Raw genomic sequence first — 19,442 nt, 5'->3', positions numbered from 1 at the left:
GCCTGTCTACCTTTTGAGTGACACACCTGCTGATGAACTCATTCAGTTGATTTCACAGCAGGCATGGAAGGCTCCAGACACCATCGAGCCCATCCTTAAAAGACCTGACTATCTGCCCCCAAGGATAAGCAGTTCTGGGCCAAGGGGTTAGCTGTGGATGCCATGGCCGTAGTGGCCAACACTAAAAAGGAACTTGCTGAGGAGAGTTCCTCTGTCCATCTGCCCAATAGGGAGTCTCAAGCTATGGACAGATTTGGGAAGTGGGTCTACATTTCATCGACCTTTGCTATAAGGACCTTGACCTTCTTGGTGCATTTCACCAGACTCCAACGAGATCTGATTAAGGAATTGTCAGACACTCCGGTGGGAACTGTAGCTGAGGGAGTCCAAGAGAATGTGGCTTCCGAGCTAGTCACCCTAGAATCCTTCTCTAATTCAACCATGAGGCTAATTGCACATACAGCTGAAGGGACTTCCAGAGCAGTGGGTACAGATGTAGCCATAAGTAAACATGCCTGGATGTACTGATGTGACTTTGCAGGACCATTTAAGTCTTCTTTCATCAATACTCCTTTTGATGGAACATCCTTGCTTGGCAGTAAGGTAAAAGACACCTTATCCAGGTGTGAAAAGGATGGTAAGATCCTTTCTGCTGTGGGCGTACATTTCTCCACCCCTCCAAAGGTCATTTTCTAGGAACAAGAGGAGTGGTGGAAAATGTGGTTCAAAAAATCCCAAGGGTCTTTCCAAGACACACATGGAGGAAATTCCTTCAGGGACAGAGGGAGAGAACCAAAATGGAAGAAGCTGCCCTCATTGCAGAGGTGGTCCACAAAACCAGGGCTTCAGGGATCATTCCCAGGAAAGTCCTTTCAGCACTCCTGAATGGAGGCCCAATTGTCTTCCTCTGGAGACAGTCAGGTGATGCTTGTTCTTGCACTTAAAGACATGGTTAGACATGGCAGATTCCTGGGTGCAGCAGATCATATCCAGAGGATATACCATTCCCTTTTCTCATCCTCCCCCTGTACACAAAAATATCCTTGATGTTCCATGCAATCAGAGGGATTCTGCAGTGCAAGAAATGTAAAAAACTGCTGGCCAAAGTGTCATCCAAGAAGTCCCACCAGACCAGAAAGGATCCAGAACTTACTCAAGTTTTTCTTTTAATGCCAAAAAAGACAGGGGACTGGAGACCGATTTTGGATCTCAGTGTGCTGAACAAATCAGTTTGACAAACAAAGTTCCAGATGGGCACAGTACAGTCTATACTTCCCTTTCTGAAGAAATGTGACTGGGTATGCTTGATAGATTTCCAGGATGTGTATTACCACTTAAAATGGACAAATGCTCAAGGAAATTCCTCCACTTCCAGCTGGGAGCCAGTCATTACCAGTTCAGAGTACTGCCTTTTCGTCTCACTACAGCCTCCAGGGTGCTCACCAAATGCATGGCAGTAGTAGCAGCTCACTTGAGACTGTAAGGGTTCTGGGTGTTTCCGTGCTCAGACTGGCTCATAACTGCTTCAACCAGGCATCAGTTAATAGCAGCCAGAGATTACACTCTCATTATCTGCATATGATAAATCTTGAAAAATCACATTTAATGCCAAAGCAAAATTTAGAGTTCATAGCGGTTGTAATAAATACTCAAGCAACTATAGCATCCCTTCCTGCAGAAGGACTTTAGAAAATAACTGTACAGGTTCAAAAGATACTCTGCAAAAAGAGGGTTCCTGCCCAACTAGTTGTGCAGGCTCTAGGATCAATGGCAGCATCAACAACTCTAGTACCTTTAGCCAGGTTTCATATGAGAATTCTGCAATGGCTACTAGCTTCCCAGTGGTCTATCCTTCACCAACCCTTGTCAGACCTAATCCTGATCATCAATTGTTGCAAGATGGATCTTTTGTGGATGCACTCAGAACAAGTCCTCCACAGTCACCCCTTTGTCCTTCCAGAGCCCATGGCCATAGTGACCACAGACAACTCCCAGATGGGGTGGTGGGGGATTATCTGGGCAAGACTGTCCAAGGCACTTGGCCCCCATTAGAGGCCAACTTGCACATCAGTGTCCTGGAGCTAAGATTGGTGCTTCTTGCATTGCAGGCCTTTCAGACAGCTTTTCATCAGGGGACTATTATAATTCAAACAGACAGTATGTTAGTGGCTTGGTACATCAAGAAACAGGGTGCAACCAAGTCTCTCCCCCCCCCCCCCGTTGTCAAGAAGCTCTCAGAGTGTGGCAGTGGGCAATCTCTTCCAATCTCTTTCTAATAGTAATGCACATTCCAAGGAGTTCCAATGTGGTTGCAGACAAGCTGAGCAGAGGCATCCTTCAGCCTCATGAGTGATCTCTCAATCCAGAAGTGGTGAAGATGATCTTCAATCACTGGGGTCAACCATGCTGTGACATGTTTGCTTCTCCCCTAAACAACAAGTGCAGCAATTATTTTGCCCTGATTCCCCCTCCAGGAAAGTCACCCAGAGATGCTGTCCTTCACAACTGCCCCCCCACCCCCAGTCTCCTGTGTGCCTTTCCACCATTTCCTCTAATTCCAAAATGTTTATAGAAAGCGCTCAGGTTGAAGAGTACAGTAATCATCATTACACTTTTTTGGCCTTGGCAGACTTGGTTCCCCTTCCTTTGGCCTCATCTGATTTGACAACCCTGGATTTTGGACCCAGTTCAAGAACTTCTATCACACCCAGATTGTCTTGTTTACCTAAACATTCGGAACCTCAAGCTGACAGCATAGTTCCTCCAATTCCATTAGTTGCCAGGCATCCTAATATTTCCTTCTGTTGTCATCTCATAAACCTTCCACTCAAAAGCTGTACTATAGTAAATGGAAAAAAATTAGCATTTGGGCCTATGCAAAACAGATAAACCCCTTTTCTGCTTCTATACAGCATATCTTAGACTTTTTACCCTCTCTTTTTAATGCTGAAGCTTCTCCTTTCACTATCAGATTACAATTACCTGCAATTTCTAATTTTTGTAATTTTCATAATCGTATAGAAGAACATTCTTTCACCTGCCATAGACTTTGTAAACTGTTTCTAAGAGGCACACTTTTGTTAAAACCCCCTTTCTAAGATCCCACTCCTCCTTGGGATATGAACCTAGTTTTACAGGCCGTGATACCTTCCCCCTTGAGACCTCTGCAGAATATGACCTGAAGTTTTTATTCTGGAAGACAGTGTTTCTGGTAGCCATTACCTCCCCAGGAGGGTTTCAGAGATCTAGGCATTGCCATCTGAATTCCCTTATCTGATTTTTTTACAAAGATAGAGTCTCTTTACCAACAAATCCCACCTTTCTACTCAAGGTAAAATCAGAGGCTAACATCAATCAGACCATTAATTTACCGTTTTTCTTCCCAAAATTATTCCAAAGGGGAATATGCCTTGCATTTGCTTTAAGTTCATACACAATTATGTTTCTATTTTCACAGAACAAAAGGCATTAGAAAATCAACTCAACTGTTTGTTTCCTTTTCCAGTCCAAAGTTGGGTAAGGCAGTCAGCATGGTCACTCTGGCCAGATGGTTGAAATATTGTATTTCATTTACTTATGATAAGAATACATTAACCTTGCCTAGACCTGTAAAAGCACATTTTACAAGATCTACAGCCACTTCAGCAGTTTTCCAGTCCGGAGCTTCTATGGATGATATATGTGCAGCAGCTACTTGGGCTTCTCCTCATACCTTTATTACCTATTGCAAGTTGGACTTGGTCTCTAGGGGGGGATCGGCCTTTGGTTCAATGGTGCTCAGGAATATCCTTCCATGAGCTCTACCAGGATTTTAGGTAGCTGGGGACTCTGTTCCATCAAGGATAAAATGGACACTGACAACATCAGATGAAGTTATGTACTTACCATAATGTTCCATCTGTGTTGTCTATCTTCATTAATCCTTGACTTCAATCCCACTATCCCCCATCTTCAAGGACTTTTTGGTGAAGTTGATCATACATTTTGAAGTATTATTTTTATTGAAGAATAGTAGATATAGCTTCCTTCTGGCTTCCTTTCTCTATAGAATATATACAGTATATATATATATATATATATATATATATATATATATATATATATATATATGCGCCTACGTTGAATGATGGTCGGGACCATATGATCGAAGTTTTGTAATCTCGAACATTCAAAAAAATAAAAAAAAAATAAAAGCAACTTTTAACACATATATGCATGTTGCACCCCCCACAATTAAAATATACCAACTCAGAGATCGCACTACAGCGAGGAAAAGGAAATATTCCTGTTCCACACTGTACGGAGATCTCTGTTTAAATGTTCAAAGTTTTAGAACTTTGATCATATGGTTTCGGCCATATGAAATTTGAAGTTTTGAACTTTGATCATATAACTAGGACCCTTAAAAAAAAAAAAAAAATATATATATATATATATATATATATATATATATATATATATATATATATTTATATATATTTATATATTAATATATATTTCTGATTTCTGTTTGTTTATAAATGCTTTTCTGCAAACTTGCTCTGAGGTAGTTGAGAGAGAGGGATTGTGGGTAGAGATGAAGCTCAGGAGTGTTTGGCTGGTGCAAGCTGTAGTAACGGCCAAGTCAGTTCCGATACCGGAAATGAACCCATCTGCCAAGGATAAATGAAGATAGACAACACAGACGGAACGTTATGCTGAATACATACCTTCTTTTTTCACAAGTAAATGTCTCAGTGGAGTTTACTTTCAAATTGTTTTCTATGAATATCAATAACTACATTTACCATGCATGTGAAAGACAAATTAAATGATTAAACATATTTCACATGTAGTATTCGAGCTTAAGTATAGAAAACAAATGTATTATTTTTACATCAGCTTATTCTACTGAATGTAACATCATTTGTTATTTGGGAGACTTGCTAACAGAGTAAGGCAGTGTTTTTTAAAATTAAATTGTTTTGTTCTTTTTCTGCTGATATTTGACCAAGATATTGTGTAAGGCCATATATTACAGTATAGTCGGAGGTTCCAGGTGGAGGGTTCAACTGACAGACCCCTATAGGTACACAGGCACTGCTACATCCTGCTCTAGCAAGCATTTTGGTAATTGTTTTATATGTATGAAACAATAACTTATCTTTTGCTTGGCTTAATATAGAACTTCTCAAGCGAAAAACAACTGTTATTGGTATGGAGTCATTAAACAGATGTGTTATAGAAGATTTTCTAGTTCAAGAGTTTGTGTGTAGATGCTTTCTTTGTAAAACTTATTCTGAAACTAGAAGTATCATACATGATATTTATAATAATTATTATTATGCATTGAACAAACTAAGGTGTACAATAAAAATAGAATTCAACAATATTAAAGATGACTGTAATTGTCCATTTTGGTGGATAGTTTCCGCATTAAAAATATATATCTAAATGGAAGCAATGATGACTCACTTTATGGACAGTTCAGTTTCATAAGTGAAACTGTTTATCATACAAACTTAACGGAGTTTAGGTGAAGTGTTGATAATGATGAACATACTGATCCACAAATAGTAAACACAAGTTTGAGCAGCAATGGTCACTTTTTAAGGAGTAAAACGTTAAAACAAAAGAAAACATCTATTGCAAAAATAAAAGTATATGTAAATACAAATAATAAAAGGAAGAGGTTAGGTCAGAAGTTAGGTAGTAGAAAAAAAAAATAATAAATGAGATAAAGACATATTAAAAGAAATCACTGAAGAAAATAACAACATTAACTCTAAATATAGTAGTAACAAGTCTACTTCCTGAGCATATCTTTCCTGATGTAACTATAGTGAACAAAGGAGACGAACAATTGGATTCAAACAAGGTTGATGGGAACAGGAGAGTTCCATCTGAAAGCAATCAAAAAGAAACAGCAACTAAAATAGTCGATCCTTTGAAACAGTTAAACCAATGTGCTTATATAGTCAGAAAATCTAGGCACAATTAAGACTGAACCCTTGGACATATTAAGAATAATCAATAATAATAAAAAAGAAAAGCTCTATCATAATCCATAAGTCAATGATAACTTGGCAGATGTGAAAGAAGATGGCAGGGATAAGTGCAAAACAAGGACGAAGGCTGGGAATAAGGATGATGGTAACAGTATATAGAGAAATAATAAAATAAATCTACACCTAGATGAATAAACAAATCAGTTAATGTGGAACATTCATACTGGAAAAAAAAAAGGAAAGCCTTATTATAGGTGAGTCACACTTGCAATATCAATCTATAACATTACCATGTTTGTATTAGGAGTAAAACACAATAACTTGTTTTAGGGGATCTGAACTTGTGGAACTATCTGATATGTGTCAAATGTTGTTGTTGAAAAGAATTAGATTTAAGAAATTCAGGATAATGATAGGCACCAGCAACTTATTATACTATAAGAGAATATGAAAACTGCAGTTATTGACATATACACTAAAATTACTCTGTCATTTTGTGGAACTCCTCCCTGCTCAAACTAAAGCCAAGCTATTTAACACCTGGCTTCAAAGATAAGGTTATATAATGGGTTTTATGGTGGTGACATGACTGGAGGAAATTATAGTTAATTATGGTTTACTTGCTAAAGCTCAGTTGTATTTAGGCATAAAGTTAATACATTTTTGACAAAGTTTATAAGAAAGCTTTTTTACACATTACAGAAAAAGAAATCAAGACAATAAACTTAATAGAACTACAAAGTCTTTTACAATAATGCTGGAAGTATAAATATAAAGAAAGATGAGCCAAGCTGGATTATTGTTTAATCTTCTTCTTCTTCTTTCGGCTTTTCCCGGTTAGGGGTTGCTACAGCGGAACTCCGGTCCGGTAATGACTAGCTGTAGATTTTTTACGGTGCTGAGGTGCCAGCCCATTGCCCAACCTTCAGCGAAGGCACACCCATTCACACATGTCTTTTGAATACCAGTTGACCACGGGGAGGACATGCAAACTCCACACAGAAGGTGCTCCAGCCGAGAATCGAACGGGAGAATCTCTTGCTGTGAGGCGACAATGCTACCGCTGCACCACCACGGCATAGCAATCACACAGTAATGAGAAACTCAAGAAATCAATGTAACATGATATAAAAAAGTATAATTTGATTAGAAATGGAAGAAGAAGAGGAGGGTTATTAGTTCTGATAACTCATTATCAAGTTATGTAAAATACCAAGAAATGATAGATTAAATTATGTTATCTTTAAGAAACATAGTTTAAACAAAAGATTGTGGATTATATTTTACATGAAGAAGTCCAAATATGAATATTAAAGAGCATCAAGATTTTCTGGAAAAATTAGAAGATTTTGTAAGCGACTTGACAGCTATAATTTTTGAAGAGTTTAATTACCCTGAAATTATTTGCAATAATTATTGCTGTAATAATCATATGGCCTCTCATTTATTTGATATTTTAACTGGCTGTAATGTTACTCACAAAATAAATATTTCTACTAGAGGTGATAGCATATTAGATATTTTGTTAGTACATAAAGCAGGATTGGTAGTAAATCTTGATCTTGTTTTTCCACTTGTTTTTTCAGGCAATGACAGTCTTATCTTTGGTATTACTATACCTAGAAGAACTAAAAATGAGTATGTAACAATGTATATGAAACAGCTGAATTTTGAAATGTTGAAATCAGAATTAGCAAATGGTATAAATAATTCTGATATTTACTTATTTATTGATTTATTTGACATTTGTTTACCAGGAAAGTCAGACTGGGCCAGAACGTGCCCATTTTTAGTGTAGGCCTGGAGAGAAAAGCTCCACCATCATAATATTTAAAAAATCAAGTACAGATATTTTCAATCACAAGTATCATGGTACATTACAAAACAGCTAGTACAGATATTTTAAATCACAATGTATCATATTACAGTACAAACATAAAGAATGAAAGAATTTAATGAGAAAAACATAAAACATATGTTTCATAGCAAAGTGCAATGAAAATAACATGAGTTGAAGAGAATATATGAAAAAAACATTCAAATCTTATTTGTTACATAGATTAATATGTGGTAAATGAGGCCTGAGACAATTCTAATAAGAAAGTTAAGGCAATGTCAGAGATTACATGATTAGACACAGTGGGGTGAAACTAAGTGCTGTATTAGTATGAGAGATGGTATTCACATTACGGTCAATGAAGGAAGAATGGTGGCGAGAAAAAGATAAGAGTGCAGGGCAGGGTGTCTTCAGGTAGCTTAGGTGAGTATGGAAGAAAGAGGTGGAAGAAAGGTCTGCAGAGATGAATTAAATAAGGTTAGGCAGTGGGGAAAAAAGAAGTGCAGTAGGAAGCCGTAGAGGATAACGAAATGTGATCTAGGTTAAAGAGGAATAGTGAAATATAGTGAGCAAGTTTAGCCAGGATTGGCAGAAGAGCAGGTCCAAGATTTTGTAAGGTACTCTTTTAGGAAACATTTAAAGGTTGGTAGGTTAGAAATAGTTCTGGTGCTAGGCTTTGTCCATGAGATTTATTCAGTTTATTTATGGTGAGAAGTTGTTTGTATTCTGATCTAAGAGTTCTTTTTTAAAAATACATGCTGATTAAAGGGGTAAGAGCTGGGCAGGCTAATAGTTTCTGTATGATTTCTATGTAATGTTATATGTTGAATGTAGGAGATGTGAAGAGGGAATGCCAGCCAGCTATGGGTATGTAGAGCTTTATAGTGATGGGTGAAGGAGGAGGATGAATTAGTAGCAAACTTAGCAAATTTATTGTAGCAGTTTCAAATTTACGTTTGATTTTTGGAGGATTGTAAATTAGTTAGAATTGTGCTCCACAGAGTAGGGAGGGCAAAAGATATGTTTTGGCTAGAGTAATTTTTGTGGGTCTGCACAGGAAATGATTGTTTTTGTATAGCATGCTTAGTATTTGGTGGGTTATCTTGATATTGCTTTGGATGTACAGGTCAAATTTAGGATCATTATCTGTTATGACTCCTAATAGTTTGGTATAGTGGACTAACTTGATTTCAGTGCCATTTAGTGAAATGATTTTGAAAGATGCTTTGTTAGGGGTGTGAGTTTTTGGGGTAAAGTGGAGGAGTTTGGTGTTTTGGGGGTTGAATAGGAATTGTGCCATTGTAAACCAGGTTTCAATGGAGATGACAGTTTGTTGAGTGATTTCTTGGAGCTGAGCTAAAGTGTTTGAAGAGCAGATGATGTTAGAGTCATCTGCATATTGAATCAAGTTGCCTTCAGATGAAGATGAATGTAGCTTATTGATAAAAATATTGAACAGTAGATGGTCAAGCATGGATCACTGTAGGACTCCTGTGGAAGTGGGAAGATACATGGAGATGGATCCTTGCCATTTTACAGCTTGTTGCCTGTTGCCAAGGTAACTAGAGAACCATTGAATAAATGGAGATGCTAGAACCAAGGTGGAGAGTTGATTGAGGAGTCTACTGTGAGAGATTATGTCAGAGGCTTTTTCTTTTGATAGATCTAGAAATACTGCAGATACAACTTTATTAGAGTCACAAGCCTTACTGACTGTGTCTGTAAATGATAGTAATGCAGTAGAGGTGCTATGGTCTGGCTGAAATCCATGTTGAGTATTGTTGATTAGCTTATTTTTTAAGAAATACTGGAGAAATTGTTGATGGATACACCTTTCAAGGATTTTAGAAAGGGGAGACAGGATAGCTATAGGATAGAAATTTGAAATGTCAGTGGAATTACCTCCTTTATGTAATGGGGTAATGTGTGCCATTTTCTACAATTTAGGGACACAGGTTTCTGTTATTGATCTATTAATAAGAATGCTGAGTAGGTATGCTATTGCATCTGCAGCTAGATTTAGGTATTCTGGGGGAAGATTGTCAGCTGAGGAGGAACAAGGTTTAAATTTATTTAAAAGCTATTTATGAGAGTTATAGAAACTGGCTGAAAAGTAAAGTGGGTGGAGTTGTCTGCATCTGCATTAGAGAGGTTGCAGATAGGTGAGTTTTATGAAGGAAATGTGGCAGGGTCTAACGTATGGGAAGTTGGCTGTGTGGAAGGGGCTGTGTTAGAATAGTTTGAGGTTAAGGTGGATATGTAGTCTATGAAGTATGTATTGAAATAGGTGGGCCTATATCATTTTATCAAACTGATATTCAGTAGCAATTCACTGAAACCGTACTTAGCGAACAGCATTTCAATGAACAACAAAGTCTTTCCCAGGGTAAAGAAGCACTTCGACAAAGGCACATTGGAACAGAAACCACATAAAATCAAACCCATCCAAGTGTGGGCTTCACCCCCCACAACCTCCAATGTAGGGGCTGCACCCCCAAACCATCCTTAACTATACCAACTCTGAGATTGTACTACAGTGGGGAAAAGTCAGATGTGTAGTGTTGTCCAAGTGCTTCCTTGCCATACAAAAGATTTTGTCATTCGCTAAAATGCCGTTCATTAAACAGTGGTTCGATGAACTGCTATTTGCTAAATAGCAATTCAATAAAATGATATATACCCGAAACAAGTAGCTGTTTGAAGAGGGGGAATGCCTAAGTATGAGCCGGGATTCTTTTTTTGTTCCTGGGTTAATGAGAGAGGTTAAACACTCCAAAGAGACTGGATGGTTACAATTGTACAATGGTAGAATAATTATCAAAAGTGATTTTCTGTGAAAGAAAAAAAAATGATCCCATTTAAACAGTGTAAAACTCAAACTAATAAGTGGAACTTCAGAGTGTATTTAAATATAGCAAAAGAGTCTGTGAAAACAACGTAGTTAAAATGTGGAAAAAAAAAACACTTTAGAAATATGTGAACACCAAAAAAAAAAAAAAAAAAAAATACAATAAAGAATTTTTAGGTCTCACTCCTCACTTACCTAGTGAAAAATTAATAACTGAAAAAAGGGTCATGGTTTTAGCATTCAATGACTACTTTATATGATTAAATTATGTTGATATACCCATACATATATCAATAGTAAAATATTGTGCAAATTGTCAATTTCCTGCAATTTCAGATGAGGAAGTTGTACTAACGTTAAGGAACATAAACAAAAATATGTCAAAGGGACCTGACCATCTCTCTGGGCAGTTTATTTACATTACTGATGGTATTGTTCAAGCATTAATACAAATTTACAAAAATGTGTTGTACCATGGGTATGTGCAGAGAGGCTAGAAAATGAATCTTTTGTGATCTCCATCTACAAAGGAGGAAAACAATATCAGACTTTCCAACTTTTGTCCAATTAGCCTGACTTCAATTAGTGGAAAATGTTTTAAGAGATGCATAATTAAAATGCTAAAAGATAAAAGTATACATAGCTCAAGTATAGATAACAATCAGTATGGATTTATCAAAGATAGATCTACTTTTATTGGGCAAATAAACTTATATGAAAAATAGTTCTCTCAGGGCACATTAATAGGGCCTAATTTATTAAATATTGTTTTAGCATGCATGCCTACTTCACATAAATTCTGGCTTACTAAACATGTAGATGGTTGTAAGACAAAATATGGGATCAGGAAGATGTGGCATGTTTAAATAACTATTTAGCTGAAATTGAAAATTGGGCCAAGAAACTTAGTATACAGTTTAATCATAATAATTAAGGCCTTAACCTTTAGTAATTATATAAGGGGTAATGCAAAGATTGGGATATGCTTTTGGAAATAACTGATCAAGTTAAGGATCACTGTACATTTAATGGTAAGGATACAAATTTTAAGTGCCACATATAAGTCATAAACACCAATGCCTAAGGTCAAAGAAGAACATTTGTAGTTGAATTGAATTATCAAATTATGAAATGTGACAATACTGTTAAACACAGCAAAAGAAGCATAAGCTCCTAATGCTATGGAAAAATTGAATTAATATTAAGGTAACATGAATTTGTTGTATAAAATTAAAAACATTTTAATGCATTTTAATGTGACTTTTTTGTGAGAACCAAGCATCCTACACCTACAGTGTGGGGAGAATGTCTCTATATCCCCTTAAACTATAATACTAATTTTGAGGATGTACTACCCACGAGTAAGAGGAAATATTTAACTTTAATGAAAAACCAAGAAAGGAGGTATTTGTTATATTTTCCAAGATAGTTTGAGTTCATGGTTATGACATTTAACTAGCAAGGATATGGGAGGTATACCCCCAGATTAGGAGTGTAAGCCACTCTTCTCAGAAATCTTTATTAGAACTATTCTTTATCACTATGTGCATTGGTTTAAGTAAACACTTTGTACAGTATTGCATTTTACAGTATATGGAAATGTGCATCTAATTAGTTTAAATTTTGTATAAACATGAATTCATAATTACAGTGTTGGTTACAATAAAATATGCTAATCATGCATCTATTTTACAGTATGCAGTGTATACATAGACACTGGTCATCAAGAGTTAGAATGCATATGTATAGCCCAGCTAGAAACAAAAGTAATATGATAAATGACTTTTAATTTAATCTTTAAGAACATATACCTAAAAGTTTTATGTTATGGTTTATTTCTCCAAACATATTTTGTGTCATCCTTATAGGAAAACACTGAATGATCTACATAATTAAGGAGGAGTTAACATTTTACAAGTGGAGTTAATATTGCCCTATAGAATGCTTTTTTTTCTTTCTTTAGTTAAAGTCATACACATTTACACAAACAGCAATGTTTTAGTTTACCTGTTATGGTATTTGTAGTTAACTCCAGCAACTTTTTGTGTTGAACAGCCCATTAACAGAAGTGGAGAGGCTAGGCACACACAAAGCAACAGACCAACAGTGCACATGGCAGCAGATTGCTTTAGTGTCAGCCGGAGTTTCTTCATTATAATTCCTCCTACGACAATACCAACCATAGCCAAACCAATGTTTCCACCACCTTTGAAGAGAAGAGAATGAGGCTAAATTAATTTACACAAGCTGAAATTCAGGTATTAAATACCACATTATGTCTGAAGTGTCCTATTAACTGCTGAGCCATTCAATCTTTAGTTGTTCAGTGAAGTGGCATTCGCTGAAATGCAATTCAACAATATTATACAGTCCCCTGTGAAGTGGTAGACGAGATTTTTACCAGGCAATACAGGTATATCAGTACCCTGCTGGAGAACCTTTGTTGTCCAATAAGGTATCAACAGACGGTTCCACCACTGTCTATAAAGTTCATACAAATAACATACAACAAAATATAACCAAATAAACAAATACATGACTGATCATAAGAGAGAAATGACAGTAATTATTTATACAGTAAAAGGACCACGGTAATACTTCTCAGATGTGAGTACTATGGTATTTTGCATGGTGTCAGTTTTTTATTTATATCATATACAGTTAGGATTAATAAATTCCAGACTACATGCTTTGAAAAATGGTAACCATTTAGCCAGAGTCTCAAAAAGTGATACACTTAGATTTGTTTTGCAAATGTTGCCTAAGAGATTTCTGGATTGATGCCAGAGTTTCATTGTGTTTTAATTCAACAGGTAGTTGGTTCCACATGTTGGGTCCTATTCTAGAGAAGGCATTGATCAGCTGACAATTATCATCATTTTTCTACTATTGATGGGAGAGCAAGGTTCCTTTAACTAGGACTGAGCAGCAATGTCTTTATTTATTTATTTATTTAACATTCATGGAGAGAAGGTTATAAATTTACATATATTGTCTGAGGTGGTTTGGAAGGAGGCCAAATTTTTTTGATGCCGCTGCTACTATAACTGGAAGCTCATATTCTAACTGTAGAAAGAGAACACCTTTCTGCGTAGCTGGTTTCTCATCTGGGGTAAAGAAGTAGGAGTAATTTTTGTCCCAGAAAAAAAGAAAATGTGGGTAAAATTTATGTTTAGATCTCCATTTCCTTGGTTAAGTAATCAAAGATTGCTAGAAAAAAAACTAAAGTACAAAAGTTAGCAATGAACAAGAAATTCATTTTGTATAGCAATCATAGTGTTCACATTTTAGGTCCAGTATGACCAAATGTAAGGAATAGGATTAATAGACATGATCCGCAACATGCAGTCCAGTGTGTGCAGAAAAATGCAAGGAAAAAGCCAAACCAATTTCACCAAAACTGTATAGCATATTTGGAAGTGGAATGTTACTCTGTACCAAACAGTTAGCAAATACTCATTACATATGCAAATGATCTGTACAGTATGAACAAAAGCGCAAATACCATAAAAGAGTTATTTTGGCTTTTGTACATCAAAATTGTTAGCTGAAACTGCATTAGGAGAGTGACAACTAATCTTGTTTAAAAGCAGAGATAAAAAGCCTATAAGTGCGACAATATTAGAATTCTGCATACAGACAACTCTTCTTATCTTTCACAGGCATACTCATGCATGCCTGCACACACACACACACACACACACACACACACACACACACACACACACACACACACACACACACACACACACACACACACACACGCACACACACACACACACACACACACACACACACACACACACACACACACACACACACACACACACACACACACACACACACACACATCATACTTCTCAACTGTCCAGATCTTCTCAGAATGTCCAGACATTTTTGCCTTATACTTTTGGTTTATTTCTGATAAAATTTATGGTTTTCTGGTAAATCGTTGAGGGTAGAAGTCATGAAATACTACTAAATAATGACAGATATTTCAGTTTCAGACATTGTATCCTTCAGAAAATACATAATAATGCAAAACCTTTCATTCTAGCAACTTAGTAAGTTTATAGGAGCAATATTTACAATATGTCCCGATTTTTGGGACTTTGTCCTCCATTTATTTCTGGCTTTGTCCAGATTCCTTGTGCTGAGAGGTTTTGAGATATGAAACACACACACACACACGTACACACACACACGTACACACACACACACACACACACACACGCACACACACACACACACACACACACACACACACACACACACACACACACGCTCATTTCTCAACTTGATTGTTTATATATCTTTTTCTTTAGTATCTTTAGGAAGTATGATTTTGGAAGTAATATTTCATCATCATAGAAGCATGAATTTAATTTTTTAAATATTTTTTCTAAAGGTATTGTATCAAAATGGAGTATATCTCCTAGGACATTTTGAGCAGGAAAGCTGTTACCAGTATTCTGTTTTTGTTCCTGCAGGTAGTTTTACCTCCCTGTTACCTACTGGAAAGATGCTTAGATGCTTCAAAAAAAAAACTGTATTACTGCATTTTCATCTTTAGAAAAACAGGTATACTCCAGATAAGCAACAGTTATTCTGACATCTCAAAGACAGCTTACTGTTAAGTTTCATTTTGATAAAATAATAGCAGTGCTCTGCATCTTTAGCTGATTTATTTATGCTACAAGTTGATATATGAAGAAACACTCCTACCATAGGCCATGAAGATGCTCAGATTTTGAACTGTTTGGTTTGAGTCTGTACCCATAAGGTTGCCTGGAATGTGTACACAAGTCCTAGTTATGGATAAGAAACTTATTACAGAAATCAATTTGCCTCAACCCTTTTACCTTATTTGAAGAGGGCTAGTCAACTGTCAGTCTGGGAGGAGAAATTAAACTGTTTCATGCATGCTATTATGACCTCATGTTCTGTTGTCTCACCTGTGGCTTATTCCCCAGTTTATTCTTTCCTGTATAGAAAGATTCATTCTAGTGATCTTAAATATACTAATTTCCTTGCTGCAGTTTGCCTAAAAAGTTTATCCTCAAATGGCTGAATGCTGCCTACAGGAGCTGTGGTGGTAACTCTGTCTTGAACAGATCAGTACCCTTAAATGTTCTGAAATGCCGAGGATGAGTCATTTATTCACCTTCAATTCTCTTTAGTTAATTATTCCTTATGGTGCAGTCATTCACACTGTGGCAAATTATTATGATACGGGTCCTGCATTACATTGCAGTTTTGGCAGCAAAAGGAAGTGATCAATATACCTGCTCTGAAGTTAGAGTGTACTGACGATTGACATTTGCACTGCACTCCTCTCTTACACCCCCACCTTTCCTTTGCCTTTCTCCTGATATCTTGAATGACTCTATAAATTGCCTCTCATATCCTGTAGTTCATCCTATGAATCTGCTTCCTTCTCTATGAGAAAGTACTTTTACAGATACATTTAGTAGTAATATGCTGTCTCTCACTCATCCTCCTTTTATTACTCTAATTAATCATAACATCATCATATTATTACCAAACATTGTCTATGTTCCTATTCATATCATGTTCCTCCATTTTGTTTAGTCTCTAGTGAAAAAAAATCCAACTCATTAGCTGTTTGAAGCATATAAATTATCCTTTGGAAGACTTATTGTTTCAAAATAAATAATTTTGTAAGGTAAAAAACTGAGGTAGCTATGGTAAGATTTGGTATTCTCTCATCCAGTATCAAGGATATGCACTCAGTTTGTAAGCAGAGTAAATATACAAATTGATATACTTACAGCAGGGAATATTTTTCTACAGGAAACACTTAATGAAGCAACAAGCAAAAGAAAGTAAGTTGCATTATTTAATAAAGATACTAATAAGAAAGGAAATGTTTTTGATATGTGAGCAGAGTAACTCTACTGACAATTCAGGAATATGAAAGAAATACACAATGAGTGGTTTCTGGAATCTATAAGATGCAACATAGAAGAAGTATTAGTTGGTTCTTATCATTTCCCCTTTAAAAGTATGTAGAGTTCTTAAGAGATGTTGAGAAAGGCTGCTAAGTTATAGATTTTATTTCAGTCTGTATTGCTGCAAACAAGAATGCAGTTTTTTATAAGTAAGTCAGAGGTCGGTCTCTTTCTTACTTAAATACTAATAATGAGATATTATCTTCTTTTATGGTAAACCAAGAATGAGTTTATGTACGACATCTTAGCAACACACATGTGCCAAACTACAGAAGTTAGATAATGATAGCCCTTGTCATGCATATTATTTGTAACAGCAATAAAGAGGTAAACATACCTTAAGCTTAGGATACCATATTATTCACAGTGAATTATCAAGAAGATGTCTCTATAAATAAAATAAAATAAAACTTTTGAACTAATGGACTAGCAAGTTAACAATGAACTGTGAGAAGTATTTTTCATCTGTCTACCAACCACATTTTTTCTGAAGTAATACAAAAGATACAGAGTTTTGATAATGTGAATTTATTAGGAATTGATTGTATATATCTATAGACATATAATAAAAAGTAAGTAAACACTATAGTAATAATAATAATAGTATTAGTCAGATTTTTATACTACAATGATTTTTATTCTTTCTTAAGTGCTATAAACATTGTTAAGATATTTTCTCATCTTGTACTAAATGTCTTTTTCCAGAATTTTTATTCCCTAGTGTAGAAAAGGACTGAAACAATATGCAGACTTTCGAAGATCTATTTATGGTGTTGAGGTTTCCCAGAATTCCATGGAAAGTAGTAGTACAAAACTGCAATCAAGGAGGTATCAACTTCCTTTTGCCCTATTATTCTTTAGCTAGCTGTTTATTTACCTAAGTGGATATACAACATAAAAATTATTTAAGTAGTGAAATAATCCAATGTACGATAACAAATGTTAATGCACCCTGGATGTGTTTTTCAAATAAACTATAGTATTGTTCCATCATTCATAAATACATTTTGTGAATAGTGTCCTTTAGTCAGATTGGTTGACCCTTCATTGCAGACTCCTACTGGGTTAGAATTTTTCTCCAGATATAGGAGATCAACAACAGGATTTTGTTACTTGCATCTCACTGCACTCGAGAAAACCATTTTAATGAATGTTCTTTGTCAGCTCTAGAGTTACACTGTTAATTGTGTCAGCAAAGTTTAATATGAAATAAAGAAATGACTGCCTTTGTATGCAACACAGCACTGCTAAGTAAAGAATCTCTGTAGGAAGGGAAAACCAAATGGGAAACTAATTAACATAAAACTCGGCAATGAACAATTGATGAAAAAAAGTTAAATAAACCACTTTTAAGCTCAAAATATATAAATACATACACAAAATTGGTAAGGTATACATATTTCTAATATCAAATTATATTTACTAACCCCTTCATATTCTTTACAGTGGTGGTACTGTAATTAGGATTTGACAATCTTAAGCTACTCTTGGTAGCTTTGTAAACAGGTTTGTCTTTGATGAAACCATATCACAATTACAGATAAATGATGGAATATTACATTCAAGAAAAATCCTAGGTATTTGATTTTAGAAATATTACCCAAGATATTACCTGAGAAAAGGCCAAAAAATATACACATTACAATTGTGACTAAAAGATTAGTTTTAATGAATTGTAAAAGCTAACCACTTCCAGGCTTTTCAAAAACTGATTGGTGATATCTGTACTTTAAAAACCTAGGTGCATATCTTTACAATAAGCATTTGGTTTTATTCTAGCTGTAGAAATAATTGAGAAAGTATGTGACTATTTAACTTGCCCATGTTGTGAAATGCATACACGTATGTATGAATGTTGTCTAATACATACATGTCCTACTATATAAAGAAGCATTTATCGATGATCTATTTTTTCTTTTGCATTTACTTTTTTTTCTATATTTTCTTATTTCATACTAAAACAAAAAAATGTCACTTGTTTACAGAACTCAACTCTTCCTAAAAGCAATGGTACACCTTCGACTGAGATCAATTTAAAGAAAAAATCTTGTGCAGGTGGCATCTTCTACAGATAGTATATTTAATGCCCTTAAGTTTGACTATCTATGTGTGTGAATACTCACTTGCATGAGGAGGGTACAGCAGAACCCAGTGGTGATATGGATCCATACATCAAGCAAGAGGAAAGGGATTAGAGCCTAAAAATAGTAACATCTTGATTATTCACCTCCTTTGATGAAAGCAAGGGCAGAGGCAACCTCTCTGATTGCCTAGATGCATACGTCTCAACATTCTAGCCCAAGAATTCTGGGCAAAGCTTAAAATAATGGTGAGACAAAGGCTCAAAAATAGGGGCAAATTTTAAATACTGCTCTTATAAACTTAGAAAGTTGATAGAATAAAAGTATTTGTGTTCACATGCATTTTTTTTTCTTTAGGATATGAAGTCTGATACTCAAAAGTATGTTATTATTTAGGGACTTCAGTCCTTAGTGAATTTCTAGAAAACTACAAATTTTATGAGGAATAGATGAAAAATAATTTGGCAACAATCTGGACATTCTGTGAAAATCTAGACGGTTGAGAAGTTTTCCTGGATGATTTCTTGTCAGCTCGTATGTCTGATGCTAATATATACATATATGTACATTGACAGTAATGCTGTAGCAAAACACATATTAGAATATTATAACACTGATGCAGTGCTATTTTACTGGAAGAATTATGCTTGTTTTTTGAAGAGCATCTATTAGATATACTCAGAAAATATGGAAGTCAGTTATACTTTAAAGTTTAAC

General features: G+C 35.6%; 1 protein-coding gene across 1 annotated transcript in view; it reads right to left on the bottom strand.

Annotated features, from left to right (window-relative positions):
- SLCO2B1 (solute carrier organic anion transporter family member 2B1) overlaps nucleotides 1-19,442 on the bottom strand; it is a 1,297,574-nt gene that overhangs the window by 191,674 nt on the left and 1,086,458 nt on the right. The window contains exon 10 of the mRNA XM_044072692.1: nucleotides 12,680-12,878. Coding sequence (XP_043928627.1) covers nucleotides 12,680-12,878 — 199 coding nt within the window. The remainder of the gene's footprint in view (nucleotides 1-12,679; nucleotides 12,879-19,442) is intronic.

This window comes from Protopterus annectens, chromosome 5.part0 (genome assembly GCF_019279795.1).
Source record: "Protopterus annectens isolate FY-2018-M chromosome 5.part0, PAN1.0, whole genome shotgun sequence".
Taxonomy (NCBI): domain Eukaryota; kingdom Metazoa; phylum Chordata; order Ceratodontiformes; family Protopteridae; genus Protopterus; species Protopterus annectens.
Note: the sequence above shows the minus strand (reverse complement) of the source record. Positions and strands in the feature narration are given on the sequence as shown.